The sequence below is a fragment of the Hypomesus nipponensis genome, chromosome 4 (assembly GCF_054491055.1).
Source record: "Hypomesus nipponensis isolate SF chromosome 4, ASM5449105v1, whole genome shotgun sequence".
Classification (NCBI taxonomy): Eukaryota; Metazoa; Chordata; class Actinopteri; order Osmeriformes; family Osmeridae; genus Hypomesus; species Hypomesus nipponensis.
Genome location: NC_140364.1, coordinates 5,340,283 through 5,361,962, shown reverse-complemented (window position 1 = coordinate 5,361,962; position 21,680 = coordinate 5,340,283). Strand labels below are relative to the sequence as shown.

The following is a 21,680-nucleotide window of genomic DNA, read 5'->3' as shown; positions in this document are numbered from 1 at the left end:
CAGCACCTGTACAATCTCATCCACACACAATTAATGACAATTTACCCTTTATTTGCATATCTCATTTGTTTGTCTTTCAGCTATTGAAACATGAAGCTACGTTGTTCTTGCGAAAGCAAGAGTCTTCACAACAATAAGGCCTACAACAATAAGGCCTATGGGCTTCAAATACAGTCAGTTAAATAGCCAGAGGGAAGGCACAAGGAGACCCCCATGCCTTTTCAATAAATCATAAATTTGCCAGCTATCACTCAACCTCCGAAACACACTAAATTAGAATAGATTTGCAACCAGCTACTTTACATTTACTTTACTCACACCCCACGAGGTAAGACACAGGAGATCCTTTTCACCAAAGGCAATATTCTCTCCTTTTCTTTGTAATTATCCGAGCCAGACTCGCATATTAACATACGGCACGCATGTCAGGAATTTTGCGCGGAGTGTTCAGCCTTCTCCAGTTGGAGTCGCTTGCCTCTCCGTATGGTGTGTCTCCTCCTCCCAGGATAGCGTCAGCCACCAGTTCATCTCCATTAACGTCAATCAAGAGCCACAAAGTTCTTGATTTATGCGGAATGTTTAGGTACTCCCCGAGTACATGTAATATATGCAGCATGAAAAGTGTCTCATCTGTGTTATGAACAAAACACAGGCTTCACATGGAAATTGGGTTAGTGTTTGTGTGGCGGTGGGGGAAACTGATCTAAAACAGAAGGGGGGGGGGGGGGGGAGCAGCTGATAGACTAGGCTGCGTATGAGCAATGTGATTTTGTGTAGAATATATGCATGTATCTGCTGAGGGGCCATACTCCAGACAGACAGGGCCTGGGGCCCCTCTGCCGCTCCTCCGGTGCTTCAGGACCCAACATCTGCTGCCCAGGATAATGCCTGTTCATTTCCGACGACCTCTCTGCTCCACGGCTACCAGGATGCCAACACGGGCCAGTGACCTAAATATAGACTCCCAATGAAATGCAGTCATTAATATGCTATGAAGTGGACACTTCTCTCAATTGGGATTCACAAACAAGTATGAGGGCATGTGTCCTGTGTGGGTGGTTCCTGTGGGACTGTACTTACGTTATTGGTTATTGTAAGCACTGCACTCCAGCCTGCCTCTAGGCCTTCCAGAGAAGATCAGATGGAGCCTGGCCCTGGTGGTGTGTCTATGTCTCCAGGCATGAGACTGCCGAGCCAACGAGCAGAGAACCATGCTGGTGCTCTGTTTAGTTCCACGAGGTTGACCATGGCTTGGCGCACTGCCCTGTCCAATCAACTGCTGGACTGATTGCAAGGGAATTTTGACATTGCTAGGCACACCAACCCGTACGCACACACACTCACATTCGCACACCCCAAACACAAAAGAACAGACCGTTCAAATAGATGATACAGTATATATGACATGGTAGTCCAGAACACTGGATCAATGTCTTTCACGTTCATTTTGAAACTGATTCATAAAAACAATACAAGCAAATGTTTGTGCGAGTGAAAATAAAAGGCAGAGATGGTTGTCTGGACAGAGAGTAGGCTTGTGGCTCTATAATTGGCATGTGATAGATGAAGTACTCTCTCTGCAATGGGGGAGAGAAAAAAGTCATTTTTTTAATGCGTCCAGGGCCACTGGAGCGAGAGAGAAAAAGAGTCATTCTAATGACTGACGACCCAACGGCTATTTCCACTGTCCACCCCTTCTCCCCGCAGTCCTCCTCATTGCCCGCCTCCTAAGTGCACTTTCCCCGCCACTTGGAAAATTGATTGAAACAAAATGTCACAATTATGCCCTGTAGCTCACGGCTTCAATTATTCATCAATTAGGGGGCTTTTTTTCCGGACCTGATTTTTCATTCGGTTTGCGCGAGATGTATGGCTCCCCTGCTGTTAACCAGTCCAAAGTCATTAGTTTCTGGGTTTGCAATTAAACCTGATGCATAATTCATCAGGCCCAACTCTGCCGACACACTGCACAGCGAGCTTGCAAGGCGTGGATGGGAAATTAATTCGGAGAAATGAAGTTTTTCTCGCAGGTTGGAACAGATGCCGCGGCCTGAAGATGGAGATGAGGCATGGAAGCTTAGGTGCGGTAGATCAACTCTGATAAGGGAATAGGATAAGATTAGATATTCACCGCAGCATTACAAATAACCCGTGCAAAATCTGTATATAAAGTGTATTTTTCATTTTTAACACAGTTACATGGCTATACCAGTCATAAATCAATTATAAAAGTGCCATTTTATTATGAATTTGTTATCATAAAAAATAATAGCCTACTCTAAAGGCAAAATACAAAACTATAGGCCTTACGCTATGTGAAATATGTCAAGACAATTCAGTACAATTACTATATTTAATAAGCTCTTTTAGAAGGAATTGATGTTGTACTCAGTCGGCTATTAAAATACTTTTACTAACTAAAATAGGGCATGAAGATTTAAACACTGCAATTCTTAAACATCCTCTGTCGCCACCTACAGCATACTGCAGTTACTACACATCTGCCGAGGCTACATTACATTTACACTTAGTCATTTAGCAGACGCTCTTATCCAGAGCGACTTACAGTAAGTACAGGGACATTCCCCAAGGCAAGTAGGGTGAAGTGCCTTGCCCAAGGACACATTGTCATTTGACACGGTCGGGAATCCAACTGGCAACCTTCAGATTACTAACCCGACTCCCTAACTGCTCAGCCACCTGACTCACTCCCACATTAGAATATAGGACTATTTTGATTGGGCTTGAGGTGTGAATATTTGGCGGCTGGAAAGGCATCAATAAACAAACAGCGTTTTACAGCTTTGAAGTAAAATGTCATTGTTTTGCAGATAGCTTTTAATGATCTTCTCTCTCGACAGAGCCAACACCATAGAAGGAGTGTCCACTCTTGTTGAAGCACTTATATGAACAGAGAAGCACACGAACTGGAATGGTCTGGTGACTCCTTATCCGCATGTCCTAAAACAAAAGCAAGATGAGATCAGACCGTTGGAGACATCCATTAGAGGCCATGTTCCTAACCCCTTCGATTCCCCTATTCTTTCCTTCTCTCTTTCACTGCCATCTGAGTCCTAAAGCCTGGGATATGTTCTACCGGAGGGACCCACATCTTGGAGTTATCATGTCAATAAGAGTTTGAAGAGTTGGGGGGAGAGCTGGAATGCTTCTGCCACTAGGCTGTACACATTCCTAATGTTTTACCACTGAACTCATGCACATTGTGGACACAACTAGGATTATCCTAAAATGAATGAAGTGTTTATTGAATTGAGAAAAAAGCGGAAACAACGAGACATCTCTTACACCTAGCACCTAGGTATGACGATACAAAGCGGCTTCAATGGACCTGAGTGACGTACCTTGTGGAGGTCGATGAACTGGACACACTCAAGCCAGGTGGTCAGGAAGGGCAGGGAGCAGAGGCCACAGAGGCCCCAGCCCCGCAGCGTGCTGGCCAGGGTGGGCCGGCAGAGCAGGGCCTCGTGGACCAGAGAGAACTGGTCCCTGTCCTCCACCAGGATCAACCTGGCAGCCTGCTCCTAGGATCACACAGCAGGCAACGCGGTTGTTCTTAGTTTCACTTCACACTTGGCCTTTATTGTACCAACAAAATCCTGGGTAGATTATTGAAATGACTTTGCCTGAAGATGTTTGAGAGAGTGTAAATGAAGGAACGGTGGAATGTTACTGGTGATTGGCCTTTCAAATGGTGCTTTTTCTCAGGTCAGCTACCAGAATGAACTGCACCACGTCTGGTGACAATTGGCTTCTGGGCGTTTCACAAACAACTATTCCAGATGTGTTGATGGGTACGGCTCAGTTTAGGTTGGGTACACTGGAGTCGTGTACCTTTAATGACAGCACCTCCACCTCTTGCACAGACTCAATCGGTTCACAGGGCACAAAGTTGTTATCTTCACAGTGCAGCTTTCTCAAGTTCATGAACTGAAACTGAACAGCACCATCATCATTGCCTAGTGGATCCATAACAGTTGTCCATATGACATGCCATCCTTACCATCTCTGCAACTGTAGTCTATCATGTCTTGTCTTATACAGTATATCCTGTTTATGTGTCTTTCACTATGCCTGCTTTCAAGAATTACCCCTCTGGGACAAATAGTTATTTGAATTGAACTGAACAAGAAAATAGTGCAATAGTTGGTACTTACATTAACGGGAAACATTGATAAATCGTTGCCAGCCACATCCAGGATTCTAAGACTAGACCAAGATACAATACCCTAAGAATGAGAGAGGAACTTTAGGGGGCAACGTTCAGACTTCCCTTTGAAGTTCAGCATTTGATATGTAAAATTGTAGACTATTAAGATTGTCATACTAACTCCTTCAACTGACAGGCTTGAAGATACAGAAATAGTTTGCTGGACTGTATGATTCCGTACCTTGACCTATTTTCAACAATATTTCATGCACTTAACAAAACAACTATTTGTCATTAGCCTACATACTGACTCAATTAAACAATGTACTTATTGACAGAATGTGACATTTCTGACATGTATTAGTTATTTATTCCTGGGCAAGCGTAGTCCAGAATGGTATCTATACCTCTGGTAAGTCTTTCAGCTTGTTTCTGGCCAGGTATAACCTGGATAAACGTGACAAGTTGTAGAGCTGTTGCGGCAATCGGATCAAATTGTTATTGGTCAAGTTGATCTCCACAAGTGTATCAAGAGAGCACAATTCCACAGGGATCTCCTCCAATCTGTTGTCAGTCACACTGAGGGTTTCAAGTCTAACCAGCCTGAGAAAACAGATGACTGTGGTCATAGAAATGGTCATGTGCAATCGATGATGCAGGTGTTTCATGTTCAAAATATGGTTGAACAAGCTTCATGTGCACCTGTCTATTGCTGATGGCAAGAACTGAATGCAGTTGTGATTCAGATTGAGAATAACCAAGTTAGGGAGTCCACCTAGGAGAAAAACGGAGTGTTGAGATTGGGGTTGTTGACTGATGTAGCTAGGACTAATATGTGGTTCGAGCCCTACGACTGCACTTGTGTGGCAGAACATACCCAACACAGCCGGAGGCAATGACGTGATTTGGTTTCCAAATAGGTAGAGTTTTCTCAAGGAGGTCAAGTACCCCACAACAGATGGAATTTCCTCCAAAGTATTATTTCCCAAGTTCAGTTCTGTCAACTGCATAGCAACAGACAGCAAACAGACAAAGCAACGTTTGAGTAGCACATCAGTGACATATTTTGGGCATGGCTTTGTTTTTAGGCTACAGCAGGACTACAATATTGTTTACTGAAACTGAAGCAAAGTGTACTCATGCGTACTCACGTGCTGCAAAGACTGTAGTTCCACAGGCAAAGTTGTGAGCCAATTGTTGCTAAGCTGTAGTTTTGAAAGATTTGTTAATTTTGAAACGGATTTTGGAACGTGCTTTATCTTCTTCGAGCTCAGATTGAACGATTTTGAATTTGCTTTTAATGCTCCAATAACCACGTTCTCAGCCATTGGATACCCTATCTAGCTAGTCACCTGTAAAACAAGTTACATTTTCCAACCCCAGGCCTTGAGCACGTTACCATAGAAACAAGACGCAATTCCAGTAAATCAAACATTTACGACAATTGCGACATCTAGCGTTTGCCACCACTCAATACAGTATAGAAAGAAAACTTTAGCAGGTCACCTGTCCTAAAAGTTGATTTATATTGATCACAGTGGCGAATAAATACAAATAAAATAATGATATATTTTTGGGGGGGATGACACCTTTCAGAACATCTCACAGTAAATGAGCCCATGTTGGTTAAAACAGTGGAGGTAAAGTCTAAAATCAGGGGACAAATCAAACAACGTATTGTCGCAAAACATAGATAACTACTTTTCTTTTTTAGTACAGTTGATGGCCTATCTTGTGGAAAGTTGCGTTACTATCTGTGCATCAGTTATAATTTACAACCGAGTTTAGATTGTTTTATTGTAGGCCTACAAGTAAATGTCACCATCAACAAACATACAGAAATGTAATTGTTGCATAATGCTGCACATTGCCATCATTACACATTTTCAATAGATTTCGCTAGCATAACATGAGGAATATTTCCATGTTGTTGAAATATGAATGAGCTGTAACGGGTGTCTTCCAATCTTCTGTTGACTGCATCAACTATTCAGTCAATAGCATTCACTTTAGCCAAAGTGTTACACTTAGCAGTTAGTCCTTGCCTCACTAATCCCTCGACTCTTTCATATGGATGGAACAGCAAATCTGACATGTCTGACATCATCCTTTGACTCAGCTCAGCCCTCCTCTTCAATGGCTGACTCTTTCAAGCGCTCCACAGAGTTATAGTGCTCTCCCAGTCCGTAGGCGTGGCGCATGTAACTGAAACACAACAGGGACAATAACTGCAACGTAACATTGACAGAAACTGAAACCATTCGGACCAACATAATAGGAGGAAGAGTCACTACTGCTAACTTGCTATAGCAGTTCATAAATGCGTGCCATCGTGCTCTGCTCCTCTAGCATTCAAATATGTCTTTAAACGTATATTTAAACCCAATCCTGTGGTTGTTAAGTTACAAGTTCATTTAAGAACTTACATAAGGGTGACAGGTGCCTTGTCGTATTCTTCTCCGATCCTGATGGTAGGTGAATCCGCTTGAATCACTTCGATTGGCAGTTGGAGGACTTGGGTCAGAGCTCGTAACTGTGAATAAAAAAGACTTGTGAGCAGTTTGAAGAGGATTGCAGAAATTAAAAGACATAATTGAATATTTACCATTTGCCACATGCTACACATGTCATAAATTATATCACCATCATTTATGTCTTTTATATTTTGGTGGTACGCACCTATGAATTAGCACAGGTGGGTTTCACTCTATATGATTCAGTCATGAATGGTTCTAAATAATCTTACCTCCAGGTGACCACCCCAAGCAGCTGTGTGCTCCACATCGTTGCAGTACTTCTCAAACTCATCTGGAATCAGTCAGGCACACACACACACACACACAAACACAGTCAGACGTAAGCATGGGAAAGGAGATGGGCTTTGATCATGGCCCATGTTCAACACATTTATGACAGGTGACGTCTCCAGGCGTGAGCCCCCAGCTTGGTCCTCACCTGCCGTGTACATGTCCCCAGTGCTGGTGTTGGTGAGGAAGGGGAGGAAGTCATCAGCATGGGTCCTCATTTGCTGGGCGGTGTGAACACGGAGCTCCTTCAGGCTGAGGGTTAAAGAAGGCTGGAATAGAAGAGAATACACTACAATACGACTCATGGGCCTTCATCAAGTCTCACTCCCCTCACACCAAGTGATACTTTTTTTGGGGGGGGGACATGTCATGGTGCCACATCAATGAGTGCTGAGTGAGGTGCCATGAGCAAAAAGACAATGGTAGGACAACGTGACGACACTAGGAAACTGGAGCGGGACAGGAATCGAACCAGCAGCCTTGGGTTTACCTACCACGCCTCTCTGTGCCAGCTGGTCTTCCAAGGCACGGTACATGCAGTGGCCATCAGAGGAGATCTCCCTGATCTGTAACTGTCTCTCTGCCAGCTTCTGAGATAACTTCAGGCCCTCCTGGTGCCTCAAACCAGACAGGTTCTCCACCTCAGCTTCAGCTATGCGGTGCTGCCTCTCCTTCTCCTCTGCGGCCTTCTTGTCCTGACAAGGATAGAGAAAAACCGACTTTCAACTTCTACAAATATAATATATAAGCATATAACATATAAGCTGCACCATGAACCTTAGAAACACATTGCATAGGGGGTTTATATTTAGGACAAAAGATGCATGTTTTAAATGGTAACTCCATGGCTAGAAGAGTAGCTATGTAGTTATTTCACAGTAACCTATGTAAAGCCAATATGCACACATGAGGGATAACAGAAGTTGTAGCTCACCCGCCTCTTCTGGGCCTTAGATACGCGCATTTGCTGGGCATCATTTTGCTCTCCACCGTCCAGAGCAAGAACTTCTACTTCCTGCACCACCTCCTCCACAGCCACCTAGCAAGTTAAGAGTGAACTTCATTTACACTCGGTGACGTTATACAAGGCCCCTAAACAAAGATTGGTCACTTACCTTCACTTTAATATCTGCAATATTATTGATCTGCTTGATTTCTTCTTCGTGCTTTTGGTTGAGCTCTGCCTCTAGTTTGGCAACGTCCTCGGTCAGCTGTTTTCTTCTTTTCTTGTCGTTTTTGGGGACTGCATTTTTCATACTCTGGATTTTAGCTGTCAAAATATGAGCAGATCAAATTGGTTGCAAGCTCCACTCATCCCTCAAGGAACAAATCGAAAGAATGGGATGAGAGAATCGTAGTTAGCAACTCCAGTTCAATTCAATAACTGTCAGTCTGACAGAGGTAAACTACTAGCACTTTAAATACAAACTATTCTGATTCTGATTATCTAGGTCATTAGTAGCTAAACACTAAGCTGATATATGTTAGCTAGCTAACCGTTAGATGGGCTGGCAAGCTAATCAACCTTACTCACACACACACACATTATCAATGGGACTTTCATTGCCAATTCCTCGTGGTTCTTAAAGAAAGTGAAAACATCCAGCAACAAGATAATTCCAACTAGAACTAAATTTACACAGGCTAAATGTGCTACCTTGTAGGTCCTTCTTTTCCTTGCGCTGTTGCTTGGCCAGTATTTCCTCCGGCGACTCTACCTCCTCCATACTGTACTGTTTTACAGATAACAAATCTTAACAATAGGATAGATTGACGATCAATATAGTTTGCTAATTACACATTCGCATTGAGTATTATCTTACACATAGTAATGTTGACCAGTCATCAATTAAAAACATGCTGGTGCGCAGAACGCATCCACACACGACTATGCTTCCGGCAGCTCAGTGAATTCTATTGGTCAAACTCAACTGCACCCTTTGATTGGTTAGGGCTTTCTTTCCGGTCCTGCTAAAGTTTAGGTAACAGATCGTGCGTGCACGCACGGTTGCCTGTGTTTGGTATGGGGAGGTTACATTCAACATATTTACTGTTGAATCACAGGAGGATCCAATACAAATCCTGAATTAATGAGACAACTGACTGTATAGCTGTGACCTATAGCATATAACAGTTCACTAATTACATTTTCCTGTCAAGATCATTCATGTTTCAATAGTTCTGTCTAGGCCTATGGGACATGGTTTTGCATGCATTTACAGTATTTCCATACATTAGGCATACACGTATGCACGGGGATGGGAATAGGCCTCATGTATTCCGGGTCTTTTGGATATTCTTCAGCTATGCAATCATGCGCTAGAGGAGGACAGGCCAAAATATTGATGCCATGTGGCTTGGAGAACTCCTATATTTCTGTGGGGGATCTGTTCATTCTGCATTCCCTTACGCACCCCCTCCAGCTGACGTCTTTAGCCCCACCTCCGAAAAACTGCGTCTCTGGCGCCGAAGCAGTACCGACAATTCGCAGGCTGCCCCTCTCCCAACGAAAGGCTGGAAGCAGGAGAGCAGCCGTTGTCCTCCTTGTTTATTTGTCCGGTTTTTCTAAATCCTTGCAGACATGGCCTCCGATGGCATGGATGAACGATCTCCACTGTTGTCAGCACCGAACTCCGGGAATGTCACACCCACGGCACCGCCGTACTTGCAGGACTCGAGTCCCAGAGGTAAATCAATGTTACCCATGGATGTATGCTGAATCATTTTGGGGCGTATCGTGTTTAGCAATGTTTTGCATAGTGCGTAATTGAAATGAGCCACAGATTCGGTAGGATCTTCCAGACCGGCTACCTAAATGGAGGTGAAACCGTGAGAACTGGAGCAGTGGGTTAAAAATGTAAAGCCTGTATTGTATCATAAAAGTAGCTTCTCTATGCTGCAGAAATGCGTACATCACAAACCGCTTGTATGGTTTTCATGTATAAAGACCTGATAAAACAGATGGATATTCATTTATAAGATTGAGTCGTCGCAACATTTGAAACCTGTCGTCCAGATACAAATCTCAGAAAAGAAGTGTAGCCTTTGTTGAATGTAATTTAGGCCTGTAAATAGATCATGACATCGAATGTTACAATACGGTACTATTTCCAAAATACTTCACTGACCCTGGTGTAGGGTTATAATGCAGACTCAGTTTTGTCTGTATAAGCTACTCATTTTTGGGGGAAGGGGGTACAGCCATATGACTGTAAATAGTATCACATGATACAAATCTGTCAAAGAGCAGTAAGCGTTCGTTTATTTCATCACAGATCTACTAGATTGTCTATTTATCTCATAGTATTGTATGAATTGCGCTGTGATTGCAAAGGTTTCTGAAGTCTGCAGCAGACAACCAAAGAATCAGAGTAAATGCATTTTCATAAGGATCATAGCTAATCATTGCTAATCTCCAAATGCCCACAATGATTATTGACTCACACATGCCAGAGCATTTAGCTGAGGGAATAAGAAGACCTAATATTCCTCCAGTTATGCACTTCAGTTGACATGGTTATACGTATTTTTGAATCAAGTCTGCATACTTCCCATGTTTCTGCACTGAAGTACATGGTGCTCAAACAGGTCTTTGACCTGAATAACCCACCGATCTCAGTGGGATCCTGAAATCCTGAAAAAAAATCCATGAAATTCACCGGGAAATTCTAACAAACACAACCAAAATACTAACTGTAAACAAACGGTAAAAGCTGCAAGAACTGGAAGATAGCCTAGTATGCATATTGAGCCATTGTTCAATATGCCTGATACAGACCATTTAAAAGCCCTTACATTAGCACACAGTACTTGGAGGGTGATTTGATTTGGGGGTTTTTTACAAGCAAAGTGGGTTGAATTAACCTTAAGACTTCAACCTTCAGTCTACCAATACTTTTCCCAGAAAAATAAGGAGTTTGGACATTTTGAGAAGTCATTCAAGCATTGTTTCTATCCAGTTTCAAAGACAACATTATTTATCCTTTGGAAAATGAGTCTAAACGGATTTATCGTACTTTTAATACTCTTTAGGCACATTCTAGGACAAAACGACAGCGAGAAAGTGATTGGAACAGTCTCAACAGTAGAATGTTTAATCGGATGTGAAAATCCATATTTCAACACCGGATCTGATACAGAGTTTGAAACATTGGACTGTAAAAGCCTCTAAGGTAACTGCTACGTTTATTTGATATTCAAATCAAAAATAACCCTTTGTATACTCTTTATGACCTAGTTTCTTTATTTCAACCGTGGATTAAAATGCTTATTCAGTTTCTGTTTGGGATTTCAGAGATTTAAAATAAACATGGTAAATGGGATAATCGGAAAGTATCTGTTATCATGTTAGGCAGAGTATCCCATTGAGAAAAGTTCTGTTATTCAGGAGAGCTCTGGATACAGGGTAGAAGTGCTGATCTGGGATTGAGGAAGTGATGTCGTGAGCTGACAGACTGCTGCTTACCAAGCACAAGTGATAGTAGGAGTAGTGGTCAGCTTTAATCAGAATTAAGATCTGAAAATACTCAACAGATGCTCAAGATGTCAATACAAACTTCCAGTCTGGGTAAAGTGAAAAAAAATTGTATAGTTAGGGTATAAGTTGTTAATTACATAAGCTAATTACAAACTAGTTATAAGGCAGTATCCACAAGCAATAAAGTTACCACAACATGTTTCACTCTTTTAACCTTTTCAACCTTTTATCCAGAAATGGAAGTGATGCATTAATAACATGCATCCTGACATTTAAACCTATTTAAAAGTATGGTAGGCTATTGTACTGTTGGCATGTGTATAAAGAGACATAATACAAAAATATTCAACATGGTGTAATGCTAAGTAGCTGCATTAGGAGCAAGAGTATAACTTTGTAGTCTGAACAGAGATGTACACTCACATAATGGAATATTTACAAGGGAAACCCTGTTCCATTTGCTTTCTTGAAAGTCAACAAGGCCCATGTTATCCATCATCTAACTGTCAGATGCCATCATGGAATCGGCCTTGCATGTCTGTAAGTCTTTGCAAGCACTGAAAGGTAATCTAGACAGGCAACTCTAGCTAGTAGGCCTAGACAGAAACCTACCCACCCATACAATCCCCTGTTACATTCCGAGGGCCACCCATAACCGATACACCCATCCAGGAGAATGCATGGATCCAGACCCACTTAGACACACATTAAATATTCCCTCTCACCCACTCATTGGAACTTTCATTGTAGAAGGCCACACAACCCCCATGTAGTAATAAAACATGTGTGTCTGGAACAACTGGTTGCCACTAGGCATACAGCCATACAGGCAGGCAGACAGACAAGTGGACCAACCACCAGACAGACAAACAGATGGAAGGCTGTCGCTTTGCGGTGGTTGTAAAAATGGTGGCTCGTCTTACAGTACAGCTCAGAGCTGTGTAAGGGCTCTGCAGCGCCCAGCGTCTCCTATTTCTCTCCCCGCCTATCTCAACTCCCAGAGGCACCCCTGGTCTGAGAGACCGAACCGTCAATACGTTACGAAAGCGCCCTGTGAGGCCGTTTTCTGGAGTTCTACCTTTGAGGGTGTCAAAACAGTCTGTCAGAAGCTTTCAGCAGCAGGGACCAAAATACAGTCACGTAACAACTGCTTTTGTGTCTTACTTACAGATTCATTCTGCTGTATGTTGTCTCTCGTTGCATGATATCACATGAGCACTCAGGCTGTCTTGGCCTATAGAAAGATCGAGTAGAGTAGGAAATATGCCGTACCCCAAGCACCTAGCACTAACCTAACATACATCAAACACCTCAAACATTGGCAGGTTTCTGAGTCATCTCTTATTGTGTGACACGTGCCCATACCGCCTTCTACGAGAGAGAGAGAGAGAGAGAGAGAGAGAGAGAGAGAGAGAGATGGCTCAGGTTGTTGAGGGTTTGTGCTGAGTTAGCGGAGGCAGTCCAAACAGAGATGGAGAGTATCCATCTGTCCCTGTGGTGTCACACCTCGCATGGCACTGTCACTGCTGCCAAGGTTAATTACACTTGTTGACGTCCCTATTATCTCCCTGCTCTCTCTCTCTTTAGAAACACATGACCTCTGTTTGTCTTGATCTTACGGTAAAGTAGCATTCATTGAAGTCCTCCTCACACTGTGTGTGTATCATTGTGGATTTATGTGTTAACAGTTTTTGTAACAATTTAGTAACAGTGTTGAAGTGATAGTGTGACTGGGTTATAGAAGAGTACATAATTATGGTAATAGAAGAGAAAAGTTCAGGGCAGTAAATTGTACCCTCTCTAGTTATGTACATGATCTATTAGGAGCAATATTTGTTTTTGCTGAAGATAACTGTGTTCTTTTGGGTGCTTATAGTCACACATTCATTGGTCTGTCTGGACAAGACGCTGGAGAGAATGAGAGAATAGAAAGAGACAGTTTTTCCTCAAACACTAAGGTTCAAGAGAGCCTGCTTGATTCAGTGCCTTGCTAATTGAGAGGGACAGGCCTCTGGCTTTGAAACGGAAGCATTCTCCACTCCTTGTGTGTGGAAGGAGGGCAGAAGAAGGAGAGTAATAGAAGACAGAGAACCAGGAAATGAGTGTAATAGATAGGCCTTATGTAGCGCTGTGTGCATTTAGCAGGGACAGTAGCTGTAGTAAAAGTAGTCTGAGAGAAATCTGTAGTGCAAAACCCTTTAGGAATTCACTGAACAGGTTTAAGTAGGGCTTAGGTGAATAGCTAGAATATTTTTGAGCTATACACTTTACCCCTGTGTTTACTGTACCTACTCTTTAAACAAAGAGATTGGATAGGGTCACACCTAGTTTTTCTTCACGGATGTCAGCACCATGGATGTCTTATGGAATACATAGCATAGCCTTGAAGTATGTATGTGCATGTCTCAACAGGATTTCAGAAAGAAAAAAATGCCTCCAGTGTCTGTAGTCAATGTCTTTTCTGGCCCTTATAGCTAAATAGGGTCTCTGTTTTCTTGTTTTAAATTGTCCTCTTTGTCCTAACGTACACTTGTATTTATTATTTTTGTCTTGCAAGTTTTTACTTGCAACTCAGTAGCCTATGTGTGTGGCCTACAAGCAATGTTAGCTCATACGTCTATCAATCTCAAAATGGCCTCCCTGGAAAACAGTTTTAAAGGATGTTGGGACTGATTTCTCCTGTGAGTGTGTACAGTAAATACAGTGTGTATCTGGTCTCGAGGACCCAAATCCCTAACGGCTGAAAGTGACTATGACGTCTTTACAACTCCTCCATGTGACTCCTCTTCTACAGAACACGTCTGATTTGACTTTTACACTCGCTACATTTGAATCTTTAAAACATAAAACCACTCTCTGGTCACACTGTTTGTAAGAGTAGGTACTAGGCTGTGTCTCCTCTGTTAATGTACATGATTTCAAACCAGGTTTATTAATTTAAATAAAGTTTGTGGTATATGGTAATTCTATGTAGTACTAAATAAATCGTTTTATATCAGTCTGTTTGATATCCTTATCTTCCTTTTAAAACAAAGACACAGTTTACCACCTTTAAATTGTTCAACTCCAAATGCAATTGTGTCCTCAACCCCTGAACATGTATCTCAAACATAGTTTTTCACCCTCTGCCTCTTTCTGCTCCTGTGTTTAGCTGAGCTCCCTCCGCCCTACACAGCCATTGCCAGCCCAGACGCTGGCGGAGTTCCCGTCATTAACTGCCGGGTGTGCCAATCTCTCATCAACCTGGATGGCAAGATGCACCAGCACGTGGTCAAGTGCACCGTGTGTAACGAAGCCACGGTAAGTCCACTGGCCTGCTGCCCGTCAGCCTGGCCTGATCCCCCTGCCCCCCCACTGTGGCCGGGTCAGGGGACAGTGTTGCTGGCAGAGACTGTGGAGATGAGAGGACTGGAGGCTGCGTCTGAGGTCGGCTAGGGGGGGTTGTTTGTCCAGTTATCCTTGAATCCCTTTACTGTAATCTGTCCTCTCCTCTGTGTCTCCTCATAGCCTCTCTCATATGATATTTATTTGCTTGAAAATGACTGTCTGATAAGATGGTGTAGATTAATTAACAAATAGCTGAAGAAATGAATGGCTGAACCAATGATGGGCTGAACATGTGTCTGACTGTATACGAATAGCGGATGGAGCGAATGACCTGCCGAACAAATGGCTGTCTGGAAGAATGGCTGGTTGAAGGAGTGATGGACTGGTGTCAAAGTGAATTGTCAGAAAAGCTGGGGGTTTGATACAGTAGGGAGAGATGAAATGGCGTGTAGCTGTTGCAGAGAGAGAGGAGAAGGAGCTATGTGAGAAAAAGATTGGATGGTGCCTCAATGCAAGGTTTTATGTCTTCCTAAAATGACCCAATACATGTAGGTTCAATGCTATTGAGCTCATTTATGGCTTTGATAATGCATGAAAGGTCATCCCCCCAAAATGTTTTTTCTACATGTATCTCAGTTACTGACTGAGTTTGTTTTTGTTTGAAGGAGTAACTGATATTCTAAAGCAGCTTTTGCTCCAAAACTTAGGAAGATCTTCCTCAGGATTTGTTTAAACATTGCAAGCATGTGGTAAGGAAGGGGCTTCCTCTGCCCTCTGTTTACATAGAGTAGAAGATTCATTCATTACATAATTTTCGGGCCAAAATGGGAGAAGTTCCATGTGTAAAAGCAGTTCTTGCTTTCCTATGTGTCGGTTCAAACTGCATTCCCCAACCTCCTCCTGAATCTCCTCAGCTGAAGGACCAGATATTGAGTGGGTCCATTTGGGCCTCGCCTTAATTAGAGAGTATTAGTATCCCTGTTACTACTCTGTCTCGACATCGATGAGGGTGTCTACTGTTTGGGTAGAGTTTAGCATACAGAACTCAGCACTATATGTAGTTCCAACTACACCTACTGTACAATTTCTACACCAATTAACATAGGATTTAATATACTATGATAGAATAGCAAATTATATACTCAAACCTTTATGCAAACCAGCATTCTGTATCCCAGAGATTACTCTTCGCCTGGTAATTAATCGGATAGGAATGCTGCATATTATGACACAATCAACAAACACGCACTGAATTGTACAGGAGATGATGTAACCGCATACTTCTGAGCTAAGCTATAGCTTAGCAGGAAGACACTGTACAAGGTCATATGTGGTCTTTATTTGGGTTTCAGCCTATCAAGAACCCTCCCACAGGGAAGAAGTACGTGCGATGTCCCTGTAACTGCCTCCTCATCTGTAAAGACACGTCGAGGAGGATAGGGTGCCCCAGGCCCAACTGGTAGGTCATTAAACCGCTTCTGCATGTTTAATCTGACAATCAGGTACATCTGTCATGGACATCTGTCACCTTTAATGTCCCTGAGACGTCTTCACAAGTTGTGTCCTTTTAATACGACTATCGATAGGCGTATCTTGATGGGTTGTTGATGTTTTAGATAAGGTTTGAACATCAAGAATGGGGCGGGACTAAGGGCTGGTTTCGGACGTGGATTGGTTTCTGCAGAATGTTTTTATCGTGTCATTACCCCTGCGACTCTCCCCTGGCCACTCACAGCAGACGCATCATCAACCTGAGCCCGGTGATGGTGATCCCTGAGGAACAGCCTGCCCAGCCCGCCCTGCCCGTTCAGCCAGAGGGCATGAGAGTGGTCTGTGGTCACTGCGGAAACACCTTCCTGGTACGGACTCCCGCCCCAAACATGCCTTGGGACCAATCAGAAGTCTGGCCTACTACTTTTGTCCCCTCCCTTTTTGTGTGTTAGTGTGTGAAAATATGCTAGGTAGAGAGTTACAGCTATTAATATGGAGCTGTAGAATAGGGGGACTGATCTTATCTCTGGATGCTAGGTTTAGTTACAGGTGTTTTTATCAAGCTAGTAGTAACATATTGTTCTTGAATCAGTGGATGAAGTCATTAGATCAGTCCTCAGTTATTTATTATTGTTCATTCTTTAGATTATCATATTCTTCTGTAAGAATATTGTAAATTTGATATCCACATAAGATGCTACCTTTTCCGTATTCAAAGTTGCCCGAACCCATTACTTTTCAGAAATTCTATGGGGAAAGGGGAAAGTAAAATATGAAACGTAAAGGCATACTTTGTCACCTCAAGTATATAATTTACGTAAAAATGTGCTTTGTAACCTGGAACTGAATCTTGTGCTGACCCCTGCCCTTACAAACAAGAGAAGCTCTCCCTGGTTAGTTAGAGCCAAAGTACCCCAGCGTTGTTGATGTGTGCCCGTTGTGCCTGTGCCCGTTGTGCCATCCAGGGCAGTGAGGACTCCAGCCCATCCCAGGCCCCCCCTGGCCTCGCCCTCGATGGCACCCCCCCTCCTTCTGATCAGCAGGTCTACCAGCCTGACAACCCCCTCCACCACCCACCCCCCCCTCCCCACCCCCGGTCTGTTCTGGGTGGACATTAACTACATTAATACCTACATTGGCTAACCCCCCTCCCCCCCCCCCCCCTTCCAACCATTCACAATCGTTAGAATCCAAAATAACCAAAATCATAATCATTAAATGGGGAGGAGGGGGGAATTGTTTATTATGAACACTAATTATTAACATTTTGGTGGTTTTGAGTTCTTCAAATGACACCCGGAGCCCGTTCTCCATCCTTGCTAATCGTAGGATCACCTCAAATGTGGTGGAACGTGGTATTGAGTGGGAGGCGTGCTAACTTGCGGTGAAATCCTTGATCATTTGTGGTTGAAATTTTGCTGGACTTTTAGAGAAACTTAATGTAGAGTAGATCTATGTGTGTGTGTGTGTGTGTGTGTGTGCGTGCGTTTTGTGTATGCATGCAGGTGTGTTTGTGTGTGTACCATCCTCCCTTCTCTCTACCTGAAGCAACTTCAACCACATCTTTATCTTCTCCCTCACAGTGGATGGAACTCCGCTTCAACACGTTAGCCAAGTGCCCACACTGCAAAAAAATGTAAGTGCTCCTATTGTCTGAGTGCTGCGTGTGGGGGGATTCAGTGAGCGTGTGTTAATGTCTTTGTGTGTGTGTGTGTGTGTGTGTCTTTTACTGATTTGTGGGATGCAAAGAAGTACATAACCGGTCAGAACAGCCAGGGAGTGCCACCACAGGCCCCGGACTGTCTGTCAGACAGCCAGAGAACCAGAGAGAAGGTTCCACAGCACCAGGCACTGAAGAGTGTGGTACAAGTTGGGTCAGATGTACAGTGTTTATTGATAGTGATGGTGGGGGAGCAATCAGAAGGCTCTCTGGTAGATGGGCAGAGTGAGCATGCTCTGAACTCTGTGGCCTCATGACAGAGAGGAGAGAGAGAGAAAGAAGAAACAAAGAAAAAGAGAAAAGCGAGGGGGGATTAGGGCCGTTCTAAGCCATAAGAATTGTTACTGATTCCTGAAGAATGCCTGAGTCTAGTCACATGAGGGTCATATGAGAGGTTGTTGGGGGGAAGGCGGGGCGTGCAGGGCCAGTTTGCACTTTTAACCCACCATGGGTGAATAATAGGGGTGAGAGGCTAAGGCTGACCTGGGATCTGATCCTGTGGGCACTGTAAACTTGGACAGTATGAAAGAAGGGGGCTTCCGTTAGCCAATCATGAGAATTCCCTCTCACAAGACTGTGGTGGCAGCTGTTATGCCTGGAGGATGGAGAGGAATGTCAAAATGCCCGGGAGCTTTTAAGACTCATTTGCTGGACTGTGTCATGCAGTTCTGCCTTTATTGAAGTCATGTCTGTATAGTGGTATGATAATATCTCTTAACAGTGTATTATTATAATGATAATGCCTACCCTTACAATATAATTGAGTAAGACTTTATTATCCTGAATGGGGCAATTTGCTTTGGATCTGTAAGTCAACAATCCTACAACAACATCTAACACATGCACATCACACAGCATATCACCTATTCACTACAACAACACCAGTAAAGGTCTTTTTTATGTTTTTAATGTTTAAGTTCAACAGGAAGCAATTTCCAAGTTCAGTTTAGTGATACAAATGTTGAACACAGTAACTAACTTCACCCCTTCAGGCTTCTCTGAGTGTGGACTAACAGGTTTTCTGTCCTCAGATCTTCGGTTGGCAGTGCCCTCCCTAGAAGGCGCTGTTGTGCCTACATCACCGTAGGAATGATCTGCATCTTCATCGGAGTGGGATTAACAGTAAGTAGCACATTCACCCCAACTGAAAACCACATTGTTCCAGACAGCCTTCTTCCACAGTGTATCGTGAGCACGATTACGATCATATCATAATCGCGACAAAGGATCTGCGATAACATATTATTTTTATAAGATCTATAAAAACTATAAGTTACTTCTAAATACTTTTTCAGGTCACATATAATTTGGTTTGCAGACAGCACAGTAACTTGCTAAGAAGTCTTTAATCTGGAATCTATCAAAAATTAAATAACAACCTTTTGTTTTGGGGATGTTTTCTTCCATAAAACAGTAATTAAACTTCATGAAATGATAATAAAACCTCAATGAACCTGTCTCCTCATCGTGTCTCCCGTCTCCGCCAGGTGGGCACCCAGGACTTTGCCAGCCGCTACCACGCCACCTACGTGTCCTGGGCCTTTGCCTACCTGCTGGGCCTCATCTGCCTGATACGAGCCTGCTACTGGGGCGCCATCAAAGTCAGCTACCCAGAGAACAGCTTCGCTTAGGCTGCCACCGCACACGCTGGCACAGCCCGTCCAGAAAGATGGAATGAGAACCCCCACCTTTTTGTATTTACATCTTTCTTCATGTCGTTCCGACTTTGTACAGGTCAAAGGTTGGGTCTGTTTGACGCTGTTTGGTCTGCGAGGACTCAAATCCAGCCTCTGGTTTTTGGTTTAGCGAAATCCATGCAAACTGATGATTGAGATTGATCATAGGATTGATTTTCAGATTTGGAGGAATCGGGTTTTGTTGATACGGCAAAAATGGGAGATTGAAATGAGTTATATTGAAATCAGACAGTGATCAAGCTGGTAATTTAAGATAGCTGTAATCACATGAAGACCGGCTGGATGTTGCCTCTTCCTGAACGAGTTGTAGCTACGACCACAAGGAACATAATGGTACCCATTTTATGTATTGCATTTTGTCACCAACCAGACCAAACGAGGAGAACTTTTCAAGAACAGTCTTGCCCATTGCACTGCAGTTATATGCAATTCTTGTGTTTTTTTGCTGCTAGATTCCCCCCAGCTACTTAAAGCTGCAACCATACTGTATGTAAATCATCCACTCTGCCTGTGCAATGCATAGTAGGTCTGTCATATATGATTTTAATTCATCGAAATGATCAAACTCAATAAAGAAATTGTCCTTAAATGTGTGCCAATGCTGCCACCCAAGATCAGTATTTTGTCAAGAGTATCCCAGCAAAAGGAGCTTGTGTGTCCTACAGTATGTACTGTTTGCAAAACGCTGCTTTTACTCACATAGAGCAATAATTGTTGTTTTTGTTTTTGCATTTTGGAGTGCAAAACTAATGTATTACTTCACCGCATAGTAACAGCCTTCTCGTTTGTGAATGAGATATTTAAACTCACTCATGAGGAAACACTGTTTTGCATGTTTCCCCACCCTTATGTTTATCCCTGACCGACGGCAGTGTTATTTTCAGTTTTGAATAAAGGAAAAGATACTGGTATCTTATGTTCTTCTCCTCTGCTCTCCTCGTGCTTTTAGAATGGAAACCTCTTTCCCTCTCCCCCCTGCTTATCATCTGTTTCCCTGACTCCAGTGACCTGTGACCACTAGTGTTGCTGTACTTAGCTAGGGAAGCCTCCTCTAGGCTAGTCTCTAGGCTCGTGGGCACTGTTAAAAAAACAACCTTGTTCTGAATGTTTGAAAGTTAACCAATAAAACTCTTTGTACATAGTTTAATTTCAGTACATGGAAAAATGTAGCTTGAGTTTGATGACGAACGCTCCTGGGTATCTTTTTCAAAATGATAATTTATCAATAAAATGGAAAAATGTGTCTCATTCCTTGAATTTGTGTTGTTTGTAGATCAAATATTGATTCATATCAGACACACCGATGTAACATGTTGGAACTATGCGCCTTGTTTTCTTTCTCAAGCTTTGTCCCAATGATGTCACTAAGCACTACTCCCTTAACATACTGGTAAAGAAAAAGCAAGGTGTTAAGAAGTGTGCCAATGATAACTCCTCTGATTGCTTAGAAGCATTGGCTCAATGTCTCTTACTCCTTTCCCTCTCCCACCCCACATCCAGTCTATGTGTGTATGTAGAGAGATATGGCTTCAGGAGAGTTGACTTGGGACAGCAAGGTGTTGTAGCTAGTGACATTCGAGCCTTGCTGATAGTTGTATTGATAATTAACAGGGATTCTGTTAAGGGACTGAGGGACATATCTGAAGACAGAATGTTCTGAGAGAAAGAGAGACTTTTGTTGAAAAAGAGAAACATCTTGTTTCTGGTGTTTTCTTCTGACTGAAAGAGGGTTCCCACCCTGATGACCTCTCTGGAGGTCACCAACTGCTTAGGCTCAGCGAAATGAAAATATTGTGCTTCTGTCAACCACCAATGAACTATAGCTATTCCATCTGATGCATTATCCTTCAGTCTATATTTTGATTCTTCTTAGAAATCGCTCTGCATGTGAAGAAAGTAAACGTTTTTGAAGAAAGTCCTCTTTCAAACAAATCGTGATCCGTATGACTAATAAGTTAACAACTAATCTTTCCTAAAACCCCACAGAAGCACT

The 21,680-nt window shown here is 43.0% G+C and overlaps 3 protein-coding genes across 6 annotated transcripts; 1 reads left to right on the top strand and 2 right to left on the bottom strand.

Annotated features, from left to right (window-relative positions):
- Nucleotides 1-2,224: 2,224 nt before the first annotated feature.
- On the bottom strand, nucleotides 2,225-5,815 carry lrrc69 (leucine rich repeat containing 69). 2 transcript variants are annotated; one of them, XM_084697095.1, is made up of 9 exons: nucleotides 5,320-5,815; nucleotides 5,046-5,172; nucleotides 4,871-4,943; nucleotides 4,576-4,771; nucleotides 4,350-4,415; nucleotides 4,176-4,247; nucleotides 3,853-3,954; nucleotides 3,363-3,542; nucleotides 2,225-2,961 (listed from the first exon to the last, which is right to left on the bottom strand). In XM_084697095.1, the coding sequence occupies exons 1-9, from the start codon at nucleotides 5,494-5,496 to the stop codon at nucleotides 2,839-2,841; spliced, it is 1,116 nt and encodes a 371-aa protein (XP_084553221.1). In that variant the 5' UTR covers nucleotides 5,497-5,815; the 3' UTR covers nucleotides 2,225-2,838. The 2 variants fall into 2 exon arrangements, with proteins under 2 accessions (XP_084553221.1, XP_084553222.1); XM_084697096.1 differs by lacking the exon at nucleotides 4,350-4,415 and having other exon boundaries at nucleotides 2,230-2,961.
- A 132-nt stretch (nucleotides 5,816-5,947) lies between these two features.
- Nucleotides 5,948-8,890, bottom strand: otud6b (OTU deubiquitinase 6B). 2 transcript variants are annotated; one of them, XM_084697097.1, is made up of 9 exons: nucleotides 8,799-8,890; nucleotides 8,633-8,708; nucleotides 8,091-8,245; nucleotides 7,910-8,014; nucleotides 7,470-7,670; nucleotides 7,124-7,244; nucleotides 6,915-6,976; nucleotides 6,595-6,701; nucleotides 5,948-6,373 (listed from the first exon to the last, which is right to left on the bottom strand). In XM_084697097.1, exons 1-9 carry the CDS (start codon nucleotides 8,832-8,834, stop codon nucleotides 6,289-6,291), a joined length of 948 nt encoding a protein of 315 aa, XP_084553223.1. In that variant the 5' UTR covers nucleotides 8,835-8,890; the 3' UTR covers nucleotides 5,948-6,288. The 2 variants fall into 2 exon arrangements, with proteins under 2 accessions (XP_084553223.1, XP_084553224.1); XM_084697098.1 differs by having other exon boundaries at nucleotides 8,633-8,859.
- Nucleotides 8,891-9,423: 533 nt separating this feature from the next.
- pip4p2 (phosphatidylinositol-4,5-bisphosphate 4-phosphatase 2) lies at nucleotides 9,424-20,935 on the top strand. Of its 2 annotated transcripts, XM_084697193.1 has the most exons (8): nucleotides 9,424-9,662; nucleotides 14,604-14,752; nucleotides 16,132-16,238; nucleotides 16,515-16,638; nucleotides 17,236-17,313; nucleotides 17,854-17,906; nucleotides 19,022-19,112; nucleotides 19,478-20,935. In XM_084697193.1, exons 1-8 carry the CDS (start codon nucleotides 9,557-9,559, stop codon nucleotides 19,619-19,621), a joined length of 852 nt encoding a protein of 283 aa, XP_084553319.1. In that variant the 5' UTR covers nucleotides 9,424-9,556; the 3' UTR covers nucleotides 19,622-20,935. The 2 variants fall into 2 exon arrangements, with proteins under 2 accessions (XP_084553319.1, XP_084553320.1); XM_084697194.1 differs by lacking the exon at nucleotides 17,236-17,313 and having other exon boundaries at nucleotides 9,426-9,662.
- Nucleotides 20,936-21,680: the final 745 nt, after the last annotated feature.